The sequence below is a fragment of the Catharus ustulatus genome, chromosome 5 (genome assembly GCF_009819885.2).
Source record: "Catharus ustulatus isolate bCatUst1 chromosome 5, bCatUst1.pri.v2, whole genome shotgun sequence".
Classification (NCBI taxonomy): domain Eukaryota; kingdom Metazoa; phylum Chordata; class Aves; order Passeriformes; family Turdidae; genus Catharus; species Catharus ustulatus.
In genome coordinates, this window is record NC_046225.1 from 44896010 (window position 1) to 44908444 (window position 12435).

At 35.4% G+C, this 12435-nt stretch overlaps 1 protein-coding gene across 28 annotated transcripts in view; it reads right to left on the minus strand.

Annotated features, from left to right (window-relative positions):
- PCM1 (pericentriolar material 1) overlaps positions 1-12435 on the minus strand; it is a 40848-nt gene that overhangs the window by 3861 nt on the left and 24552 nt on the right. For 10 of the 28 annotated variants that reach the window (XM_033059865.2, XM_033059889.2, XM_033059885.2 and 7 more), the window contains 14 exons: positions 11900-12258; positions 11182-11340; positions 10352-10408; positions 9101-9273; positions 8892-9020; positions 8199-8316; positions 7767-7904; positions 7381-7514; positions 6297-6431; positions 5558-5755; positions 3269-3328; positions 1953-2091; positions 1234-1379; positions 248-323 (listed from right to left, as the gene is read on the minus strand). In XM_033059865.2, the coding sequence (XP_032915756.1) occupies positions 248-323; positions 1234-1379; positions 1953-2091; positions 3269-3328; positions 5558-5755; positions 6297-6431; positions 7381-7514; positions 7767-7904; positions 8199-8316; positions 8892-9020; positions 9101-9273; positions 10352-10408; positions 11182-11340; positions 11900-12258 (2021 nt within the window). The remainder of the gene's footprint in view (positions 1-247; positions 324-1233; positions 1380-1952; positions 2092-3268; positions 3329-5557; positions 5756-6296; positions 6432-7380; positions 7515-7766; positions 7905-8198; positions 8317-8891; positions 9021-9100; positions 9274-10351; positions 10409-11181; positions 11341-11899; positions 12259-12435) is intronic. The other 18 variants (XM_033059886.2, XM_033059873.2, XM_033059871.2 and 15 more) reach the window with 10 other exon arrangements.

Genomic DNA, 12435 nt, shown 5'->3' on the forward strand with positions numbered 1-12435 from the left:
CTAAAATTCTTGCTCATGTCAAGCATCAAACCCACATCTATCTAAGTAAGATTATTCCATGTTTCCTCTTTAAAAGGTTTATAGTGTCACTATCAACACAGGTACATCCAGGCAACTGATACAGTTCCATGAAAAAGACAGTCCAGATCATCTTTCTGTTAATTACATGTATTACAGGCGACAATTCTCACCATATGCAAATTCATATGGAAGGGTTAGTCTCTCAGTGACCGCATACAGGGCTTACCTTTAACATTAACAGATTCTTGTTCTGATGACAAAATCTCACTGCTTTTTGCCTTACTCAATTCTTGGTTTGAAGTCTATTGGAGAAGGTAAAAATGAGTTACAAAAAAATTCTACTCATCAGCATCATAGTTTATTGGCTAATGTACTAACTAGAAAGAAACTGTTCACTTGCTCCATTAATTTGTCTTTTCACTAGTTTGAAATAAAGACAGCAAGTTCCTATTTGCCAGCTAGTCAGCAACAGTTTACAAAATCATTAACTCTGATAGGCATGTTTTATCTGAACATTTTCTTTTCACTGAAGTAGTTCCTAGGTAAACTCTGGCTGCACTTTAAAGTTCTACTGTTTTAGCCTTTAAAGTAAAATGTTCCAGTTATATCCCTGCCTAATGTTAATACCCGCTGAGGAAACATAAGTTTCAACAGATTGTCAATCTTATTTAATATGTAAAGAACTGACAATTCTCCAAAACCAGGTCCCACATATTTAAATCTTTTTAAGAAAACTAATGGTAAAATGACAGTCATACCCAATAACATTTCACCGTCGTTCCAGAAAAGGGAAGAAACACAAACAGAAGACATGCTACAATAAAGAGTGAATTATTCCCAATTATGACTCGATCTCAGCAAACACAGAGAAAGAACTACTTAAAGGTTTAAAATGACACTTTTTTGAAAGTTTAACTTCTCACTTGCACATCTTTTTTCTCACTTTAACATCTTTTCCTCTCTCACAGCAGATGTAAACATTAGCTTTGTCTCTGTCCATCCATCCACTTGGCATCAGCTGTAATAAACTTAGGCGACGAATGCTACATTTTGCATGTAGCTGCTACTGGTATCATACAATTCCTTGTATTATTCTTTTACTTTGAAAAGCATGAAAACAGCGCAACAAGAAAAAATGAGGTACATATAAATATGTACTGAAAATCTGTGCACTAGCAAAGGTTTGTTCTGCTTTTACAATTTTTACAGTACCTGTTCGTTTTCAGTTGTTTCACTGCTGGCTTGTAGTGATGTTTGCACATCAACAGGTCCTTCCTCAAATTCTATTTCTTCATCTTCATTCTCATCTTCTCCACTGCCATAGTTAGTCAGAGCTTGGGTTTCTGCCTTTGATAAACCTAAAGGCAAATCAATGTAGAACCACCTTTGAATTGCCAAATCCTGCTGGGGAATTTAGTGCAATGATACCCCTTAACTCCAAAACACTCTTTAAGATTAAGATACAATAACAACTTAACTTTCACTGTATCTTTCACAGCAGCTATATTATGAACCAATACCCCTGTATTCGTGTGAAATGTCAAAGTCAGAAGTAGTTGGTGTAAGACAAAAAAAAGGACATAAATAAATATATGCAAGTTTTACTTTAAAGTAAAACTACATTTTAAAAAGCCACATTATTTAAAAGAAAAATTGCATAAAATTTGCACAGCTTTCACATCATTCAGGTTAAAGGCTGATAAACTTGAAGTTAAGCTGAGACAATATATGTAACTTAATCAATCTGTTTCTAATATATTTTTACAGACTACTTATTGTGAAAAAAATTAACTCCTCTAATTGGAATATTTAACCATTGACATAACACTATTTAACATTGACATGACACTTCATGCAAATCCTGTTGCAAAATTAGCTGGTCAAAACTACAGTGGAAGCACTGAATAATGAACTACATAAAAGTGCCTTACTTATTGCCACTGGACCTCTTTCACTTTCCTCATCTTCCTCTTGATCAGACGCATCAGATCTAATACTTTCAGGCACTCCGTTACCAGCACGCACTTCTGAGTCTGGTGCTTGTTTAGCAGTTTCAGTCTCATCCTTATCCTAGGAAAACATGGAATGCTGTGTAATTTCATGTTTATCTAAAGACTACACTAAGGTTTCTGCATAAAGGAGTTGTTTCTCAAAAACTAAAAAGTATCTACTGAAAGTCTGTTTAAGTAGTCCTTACAGCCTTGAAATGAATACAGCAGAACAATACTTGTAAAACAGAGCATCAGAACTTCCTGTAAGAGATCAAGGCACTGTTCAGACACAGCTTTCAAGGACCTAAATAGCTACTGAGTTTGTCATTATCTGAAAAGGCTGACATTGATCAGCATGCTAGGTTAAAAAAAAATCTTTTAAATAAGATTTGTCATTATCAAGAAGCTAGACACACCTGTATTATTACCTTCCAGCAACTTCCCTGCTCCTCCTAAATGAGGAATAAAAATATTCCTAACTGCACCTTCCCATTTCTTTGGCAGTGTTTCCTCAGCAGTCTCCCTGCTGAATAATTCTGCTGCTCCTATATGAACCTCAAGTAAAGCCCTGAGCTTGGCTCTAGATCTTGAAAGGACTCTTCTACAGTAAAGCAACCATAACAAGTGGCGTACAACTTCCTACTTTTACTTCCAAAGAAGCGTGACAGAAGCTCCAAGCCCTAGAAGAAAGCACTGACTCCACTCCCACACATGCTTACTCCTATACCTATATCCATTTAGGAAAGCAATCAATATTCTGCTTGGTATATACCTGTATCATGCCCTCGGTTGGAGAAAGTAGAACACTTTAGCAGACCATTTAAAGCTTCATACACATTTCACCAATGATATCTAAAGAAACTTCAATGGTTTTCAAAAGAAACTTGAAAAGAAGGGACAAATTCTGAGCACTGACATTTCATACTCAGAGCACAGTCAGGCTTGGACTCTGAGACCACATGTACCAATTCAGAACATCTACCTTCTCCTAAAAATGGAAAGTAAATCAACTTATTCCGTATCATTAAAATAGAAAATGTTAACTGCTAAAAATAGTTAAGCTGTCTTAGAAATAGAAAGTAAAATTTACTTTGTTACTTTGATAAGTCACTGAAAATAAAAGGAGATTAATAAATTTCTAAAGACTGGAAAATGGGCTGCTTATAGATACTTGATTCCTATGACAGACAACAGTAAGACCAAGTGACCTACAAACTTATCTGAGGAATAAAGACAGTTGAAAGGCATACACATACTTTGTCCTCATCAACATCTTCAACAGAAGAACAGACATCCACCTGGAGACCTTTTTTTGCCTAGAAGAAACACAAACTGTCTTCAAATCTGAACTGAAATAATTTGGAAATACTGAATCAAACTACAGCTCCATGAAAGCAAGGTTGAAATGCTAATTTTACTAAGAACTGCTATCTCAAAACAGCAAGGAAGCCACAGAGACTTTTGTACACACAGATGTCTTCACAATTTCAGAGGTGCAAAGCATTAAAAAAAAAATCTGTGCTAACCCTTCTAATTTCAACAGTTACGTTTATATTCAGCTAATCCTACAGTCTGTGGTTGAATTATATCTGGCATATAGAATTAGATACATCATGGCAGGGGGGTTGAAGCTAGATGATCTTAAACCACTTCATGATTCTAACTCCGATCAAGACAAGGAGCTGTATTTTCAGCAGTTACTTAACCGGGCTCAAGAAAGACAGAAAATTGAGCAAGATCAAATATGTCTGCATCAGGATTCTAGAGTTGAGGGCTGTGAGAAGATCATACAGAGATGATTGTGCAGGTCTGTAAAGTAACCAGGACCTACCCCTTCTGGCTCATCTCTGGCTTTGTTGAACCTGAACCTCTGCCACAGCAATGAAGCAAACATTGACCTTAACCCTAGCTCTATCTTCCACGAGAGAAGAAATGCTGAATCTGAGTTGGTTCCATGCTTTCTCATAGCAGGTATAAACCAACTCTTTATGTAACAAAGGTCCAGTGGGCAACTTCAGATAAAACAGGAAGTCATGTCTAGATCTTTCTGGATTCAGCATGCTCCTCTGGTCTCTTTACAAGGCACTCCACAGTCTCCCTCGCACCAGACATGCTATTGATTTTATCTAAATTGATAATCTTGTAATATAGCTAAAAATACTTGTAGGACTTTATAACAGGTTAAAAAAAGTATCTTCTGCTGGAATTTAAAAATTAATGAAGGGTTTGCTTTGGCATTTGTGTTTCTAGAAGAAAGCTGAAAGGACACTGAAATCATAAATACACGAAATGATCTGGTTTATCATTTGTTTTGTAAACAGATCGTATAACTTTTAAAAATGCAGCTATGTTCCCAATAAAAGCAATACTAAAATTAATAATGTAAATGGTGTGAAAGCTAGCCAAAGCTTGCTTTTTAGAGCAAGGATATGTCCTACAGTCTCAAATATTTCTGAAGACTTTATATGTATTTTACACACCAAGTCCAGAAAATGATTCTTTCTGCATCAGCAAACCAACTAACCAACTACATGAAAACTTCAGAGGATTTACTCCAATTTGTTAAAGATGATGCCTAACTAAGTTACTGCAAGGAAACCAGCAGGCAAACCTAAAGAGATACTGAACTGGGACCTCCAATATGTCAAAGTATTTAGCTGGCTGTAGTGGGGACATGCAAAAACAATACACTGGGACAGAGTTAAACTTCTTCACAGTAGATAGTATGAGGTTGTGTTTTCAATTTGTGTTGAACACAGGGTTGATAGCACAGGGATGTTTTCATTACCACTGAACAGCATTCCACAGAGTCAAGAAAGACCTTCTCTGCTCCTCACCCCACCGCAAAAGCAAGAGGTCAGAGTCCACAGCACTTGGAAGAGGACACAGCCAGGGAAGATGATTTCTCACTAACCCAAGGGATGTTCCACACCACAGGGCATCATGCTCAGCATATAAAGTTGGACAAAGAATGAAGAAGGGGGGAGATGCAAAGTGATGGTGTTTGACTTCCCAAGTCACCATTACATGTGATGGAGTTCTGCTCTCCTGGAGGTAGCTGAACACTTGTTTTGCTCTGCTTGCATGTGAAGCTTTAGCTTTACCAATTCAAGTGTCTTTATCTCAACCCATGATCTTTCTCCATTTTACTCTTCTGATTGTCTCCCCATGCTACAGAGGGGACTGAGTGGCTGTGAGAGGCTCAGCTGCCTGCTGGGGTAAATATACTCAATGGTCCCAGGTGTTAAAACTATTTCAACACTTGTTCATTCCTCCCTGTGTTCACATATAACCATTAGAAATTTCTTCTGAATTATGAACAAAGTCTATACAATTAGATATCTGTAACACAGGACTTGCCTTTACTGAGGAAAACCAGTTCACACTCCTACACAAGCAATATTGTGATTACACACCAGCTGGTAACATAAATACATAAATAAATAAACATAAATAAGGTATAAAATAATCAAACTAGTTTAGAAAATACACGTATTTAGCAATGTCAGAAAAGCTACATTTTTCAAAAATAAAATAAAACAAACCTCTTTAACATAAGACTGCATTCCTTCAGTAGTTTCTATTTTTCGTTTACATCTCTGCTTTACAGAAATGCTGTTGTTGTCCAAGTCTTGCATGAGTTTAAAAAAAGCTAATTCATTGAATAACACTTCAGAGATCTCCACAAGAAGATCCTCCCCACAATCTTTTAACTTTCTACCAGCAAATTTCGCCAGTGAATCCTGTGAAGAGAAATAATTCTTCAGTTTCTGCAACAGGCTTCAAGTTTTAAAGACTAAGTATTTTTCATATTTCTAATAATTTAGAATCAGTTATGTATATATTAGCTCATTTTTGAAAAAGGTAAGGATCTTAAACAGATTTTACATGGAATCTCTAGTCACACAGAACTTAGTAACACAGAACTTAGTAAGCTTATGATTTAAACTCCATGCTTGTAGAAAAGAAAACAGAAAAAGTGCAGACAACAGATTTTAGGGAATTTACACAAGATGTCCATGAAAAGGATCACCAGAGATTTCGTTGAAGACAGTCACAGGCCAAACATACACCTCTCACTACCTGGCCGTGACAGAAAAGATCGTCTGTGTGCAGTAAATCATTAGTTTAGGAACACAGGTAATACCTCATCACCATAAAAAAGCTGAAGGAGAACCACAGCTATGCCATTCAAGGTGTAAAATACAACTTCAGAGAAGCTGGGTTATCTGTTGCTCATCAGCCAACTTGAGTGTTGCAAATCAGCACTGAAAAACTACTAACCTGAAGTATACTGCCAAGCTGCTTATGAAAGAACTTCACGAATTCTTTACTTTCATCATTTTGTTGTGTAAGAGTCAAGACCATACGTCTTACTGATGTCAGTAATTGAGAAGAGCATACTTCATCCATGTGTTCCTACACAAGTATCACAGAATGAACTTTGTTACCACTTTGAGAGAAAAGCTAGCCATCAACCTAAATACAGAAATGATTTATAAAAAAAACCAGCTGCCCACTGAAAGAACAGCATGCCACAAAGAAAGTCAATCTCACAAACACCATACTTATTGAATGACTGACAATACACAAGGATTTATCTCAGTTTTCCAGTACATGAGTATTTGCCATCTTATAATGTTTGGTCAAACTAAGAAGCTTCATATATTGTGGCTGTGTACACAAGTGTATTAAAGTGTATATTAAGATCTCTACTTTTATATGCAGCCTTAAAATTGCAAATAAAAAACAAGACTACAGGCACTCTGACTCTGCCATGTCAACAATATAGTTTTTAAACTTAGCACGAACAAAATACCTTATTAGACAAACCTAAGTTTATACACTCTGCATACTATAAAAGGGAACAGGGATAGGCCTTAAGCATCTTACAACTCAATCTTCTCCGCTCTCCAACCTTGCAAAGGAGGAATTGTGATTACTTCTTCCTTAAAGAACATTTCTTCTCTGTAGTCACAGAAGTTAAAAAGCTCTCTACAACTCTAAAGATATTTATAAACAGGAGAAAATAATGCTAAAAATCAACTACTCAGAGGTATTCTTCAAAAATACCTTATCACTGCATATGTAAGTTTTAATTAGTAGTCTTAGTTCTGTCTGCTAAAAGGCACCAAATATTTCAGAAGTATATTCTCAAACATACCTATATTTAATTTTGTCAGCTCCAAAGCAAGTAACATCTATTCTTTTTGATGTCAAGTCCACCTGCCCTATGAAACTTAGAAACCTCACCATTTATTTCTCCTATTTAAAAATACACAGAATCTTTCCGTGCGAACATCTAATTCTTACTTCATCTTCAGCAGAGTCTGCAACTGAACACACATTTATTATAAAGACCCCTTACCTTCAGAAAAGGAATGACCTCTTTCATAATTGCTTTAATCTGCCGGTCAAGCTGCTGAGTATCTATACGAGGACATGGAACTGCAGAAACATCACCTGACTGTGGCACAGACTGACATTCACCAGTACCTGGACCTCATTTTAATTTAAAAAAAAAAAAAAAAAAAAAAAGCAGTACATTTAATACACTGAACATTACTATTACAGAGATACCACTTCCAAGAACTTATTTTCTATTTTAAAAAACCAACTTATTTCCTTAAGTATGTAAATATTCTTTCAAACTTTGCTAAGTTTTCAATATAAATAAAGAGGAAAGTAATTTAGCTTGATAAGTTATTATAATTATTATCTAAAACTAAGCAAAATATATGTATATGTGCATACCTTCTAATTTAGCAGTAGAAGCACCCTGAAAATTACTAGAGCAGCCCTCAGAGTCAAGGGTACTTTCAGGTTCAACTTTCATACGCTCATAGTCCCTCATCCAAGACAAAGCTTTATCTAAGTGAATCACTGTGTTGCCTATATTTAGAATAAAAACACTTTTTAATCTAAATAAAAATTTTCAATTGATAGACAAATAAACAATAATAAAAATAACTTTTATGCCCCAAGCTTTGAAATCTACTTATAACTAGTTATAATATTTTATTACACACTTTGATAAATTCAGTGTTTCCCAATTAGCTAATTTAACTATGTTTTGTCTCACAAGGCGTGTGATTACACACTAAAAATCAAGTAACAGTGTAATAAGTGCAGACAATTAGGGAGGGAGGAAGCAACACTTAAAACACTAAGTCACAGGATTCTCACCAAGGTCATCAGTGGCAAAGGGTTCAAAATTTGAAGAAGTAGACATAATACTCCCATTGTCTGCATCAGGTTGTTCACAATCTTGACATGCTTCTGCAATGTTCTTGCCAAAAGTTTCCTAAAAAATACCAGACAACTGAATACAAAGAAGGAACACACCATACTCTCACAGATGTATGAACAACTCTTTTCAGTGACTTGTTGCGGTATCAGCATTTGTCATCAGACTGCCTGACTGGAGAACAACCCTACTTCCAGGATATAAATCGATTAGGAAAATCTACCACACTTGCTTCAAATACTTCGAGTACAAAACATGTAAGAAACTGAACAGAAGGGTGATTTCTTAAATACAAAAAAATAAAAATTTTTGGAGAATCGTGTGATCAGTACTTGCCCTGACCCTACTCAGAAGAGGATTTTGGCTTCTGAATGTATCAGTTTCCAGATTTACATCTGCCTCCATGTTTTTCATTCATCCCTGTCACATCACTCATTTGCAGTACCAGGAATCCTACCATATTTTATCACTTTCGCATCGATTCTCTTGCCACTCGTTGTTTAGAAAAATCTGTTTAAGTTGATACTAATTTTAACAAAATTCAATCCCTAGTATATTTCAGCAGACAAGAATACATACATGTGTGCAAACACAAGAAAAGCTGTTAGTAGCTTCTGAATCTAAAAACTTACATCATCTGTAGAGGCAAGGCTTTCACTAGGAGTGAGTTCAGAATTTGATGCCACCCATGTTGCAGAATTAAGTGATTTTGCACACTTTCCCTTTTCATTTTTCTCAGATAAATGTCTGGTCACTATATCCTGGAAGAGATAACCTATGCTGTGAAAAAAGATCTAAGGTTTGCTTGATACACATACAAAATCAAAAATTCTGTGCATACCTGTAAAGCATATAGAGCCCTTTGCCTCAGATAATCTGTATTTAGCAGCTGAAGCTCATGGAAAAGTTCAATAAGAAAGTGGGGACGAGACTCATTTTGAGAAATAAGAGTTGCTACTTCAGAATAAATTGTGTCTCGCAAAGCTTCAAACATAGAAAGATCACTACCAGTTTCTGTAGAAAAAAATAAAGGAACTTGTTAAGTCCTTGACAGGCATCCATTTAACAGACAACTTCCTATCAATTATGCAAGTTACAGGTATACAAATTATGTCTCAGTCTTTGCAGGCTCCCCAATAAGCTGCTTTCATAAAGCTTATTAATTTCCTGAAGGGTAAACATTCTTAAATTGTACCTTACAAAATCTTTAATATATGAAATACCACATAGAGCAATCATAAAAATTCTTTTCTTTGCACTTCTGAACAATACTTTTAGAAAATATTCTTTATAAAACAGAATATTGCACACACCACAATGAAGCTTTTTGAATAGGCATTAAACACCAATAATGGAGTTTTAAGACATTTCAAGAAAGAGAGCCAAAGGTCTCAAGTTTATAGAATACAAGCAGTCCACACTTCTGCGACACAAGCAGCATTAAGAAAGCTATAGACTGAACTCAAGAAAGCCACTCTTTCCCGACATAAATGCTACGTTCTTATACATGTCTAGTATTTGAAAATTAAGGATTATCCTTGCATTACAACAATCAAATTACTACATACATTATCTGGAAAGTGCTGAATGAAAATATAATTAAATTTGGAAAACTCAGTTTAACAGATGTGTAATTGTTAGTATTCAAATAAAGTTATTAGCAATACAGTAATCATTACCGTGCAATTTGATTATCTGCAAATAGTCTACCAATCTTTTAAGCACAGGCAAGCTTTTTCAACCTTTGAAAAGTGGCCACAAATTGCTTGCCTCCCCCCTTACTAATATGTAATAGCAGCTTTTAAACATACTAAAAATGCCTACTGAAATTAGTTTTCTGATGTAGTAGTTACCACCATATTTTTTATTTGTAATTGTTATTAATCAAGAATGTGGCAACCACATTCTCCACAACTGTAATTCAAAGCCTTTTGCCATTTTATGCAAAGTTACTTCTCTTGTCTTGGTTATAGAGAAGGCGCTGCAATAGCACTAATACTGAACATCTGCTGAACAGTGAGTTATAGGACCAAAGGTAAGAGAAAAAAAAAAGTAAAAGGATATTGTTGAAGCTAAGCAGTGAATGCATTACCTGGCGCTTCAATGCATGCATTTCTGTTAGACTGCTGCAGAATTCTCCTAGCATGCGCTGTAGGAAAGTGGGGATAGACAGTGATAAACACAAAAATGCGCACCAGAAATAAAGACAGGGTCTATACAAAACAGCAGGAGGAAGACTCTTAGTTATCCAAACCACATCAGAGCTGCTTATTGTGAGAATGAGAACTTGACCAGTGAAGTTTATTATGTACACCAATAAACAGCTCCTAGTGTGGACACAGCTACACTGGCAAAGCTTTATATTGTGCTACAATGATTAAAATTTCTGCATCTCTCAAACAAAACAGAAATAGTGGCAGAACCAAAAAAGGCACAGGAGAGGTTTTATGATCTAGATACAAGAAAAGCAGTGCAGATGGCAAAAATGTAAGGGTTTATGTGATGTTATAAAACTCAATTTGAATGATATTTGATGGAGCTCATTTAAGCACGAACAGGAAGAAGACATGTATGCAGTACAGAACACAGTTTAAACACTAAGCAAAGTTTCATCAGTTTAGCAGTTACTTTCCATAAAATCACCAACAAATGGGTGAGATTGGCTGTATTATTGCTTGTTGTACTTTAACAGTTTTCTAAATTACTTTAATCAAGTACTTAATATACAGAAAACACCCAAAACAATTAGTATCCAGCTTTTAACACATTTACATTTACAGCATAATTAGAAATTAAAATGCAAAATCCACATGCTAAATATACAGTCCTGTCTTCCTGTCAAAATGCACTGCATTTAAATAGCAACTAAGGTCCCTTACTCATAGAAGTTGACAAAATAATTTGACATTTAGAAAAGAGTACCTGAAGACATTTCTGTAGATCTACTGTATTTAATTATTTTTTCCAATTGCTCCTGATTCCTTTTGCTGAACACCTTTGCATGAACCACGTCATCAGTGTGTCTGATTTTATTGCTCTTGCAGGGCTCACACACACTAGAAGCACTTGCACTTTCATAACCTAATGGGAGGAAATGAAAAGGAATAAAGAAAAAGCTTACAAAATGCTTTTATTATTTTAAAAAATTGTTCAAGGGCACCCTTAAAGATGCAAAATACTAATGAGGTTTCCTAGACTAAAATCTTCTTCTGTACACTGAAGCCATTCAGTAGTATTAAATCCTCAGTAACCCCAAGTGTACTACTATACTAACTAGTACTCTCCTTCTCATCTCAGAATTTTATTGAAGCATATTTTTCAGCAAATCCAGTTTGAACATGAAGAAGATTCTACTTGTTACTTCAAATCTACATGTATCTGCATCCACGATCCTTTTAAATCATAGTATCTTAATTGATTATTTTCCATTTACTGAAATCCTAAAAAAACCTTATGCAGTTGTAGTATATAAAATGAAGTCATTTGAATAACTTATTTTCATTATTATCGGTACCATTTATGGAGAGTAAATTATCTGGAATATAATGATTATAATCCAAGTTTGCCATAGTAAACGTAAAGTACTGTAATGTAAGTGTAAATGTAAATTACAGTAAAGTAATCTGAGACTACAACCTACCAGTATTTTTGCTTCTGCCTTTCAGCTGAGAAGAACTCTTCCTCTTATTCTTTGATCTGGGTGTTTTATCTTTTGATGCCAGGCTTGCTTGCGCTGATGCTTTTCTAGATCTAAATGTCTTTGTCACAGTAGTTGGGTCTATTGGATCAGGCATGCTACTAAAACTCTCCAAAGACTCTTCATCAAACTCTCTTCTCCTGTTCGTATCACACTGATTTTTATGACCTGAAGCAACATTTTGTACTGGAACTGCAAAACCTGCATTCAGTTGAGACTGATCATCTTTTTTGATTTCTTGGCTATCATTAAGCCAAGTTGATATGTTTTCCATTTCCTCTTCAGGTTGTCTATGATTCCTTCTGGCAGAAAAAAAAAGACCCACAGACCAACCTCAATATACCATAACCTGATCTTTCAGATAGAAACATCATGTATTACCAGGCAAACAGTTTATTGTAATGCAAATTATCTGCCCTTATTACTTAGACATCAAATGAACATTGAAAAATAATTCAAGAGAACCCTTCCAAATGGAA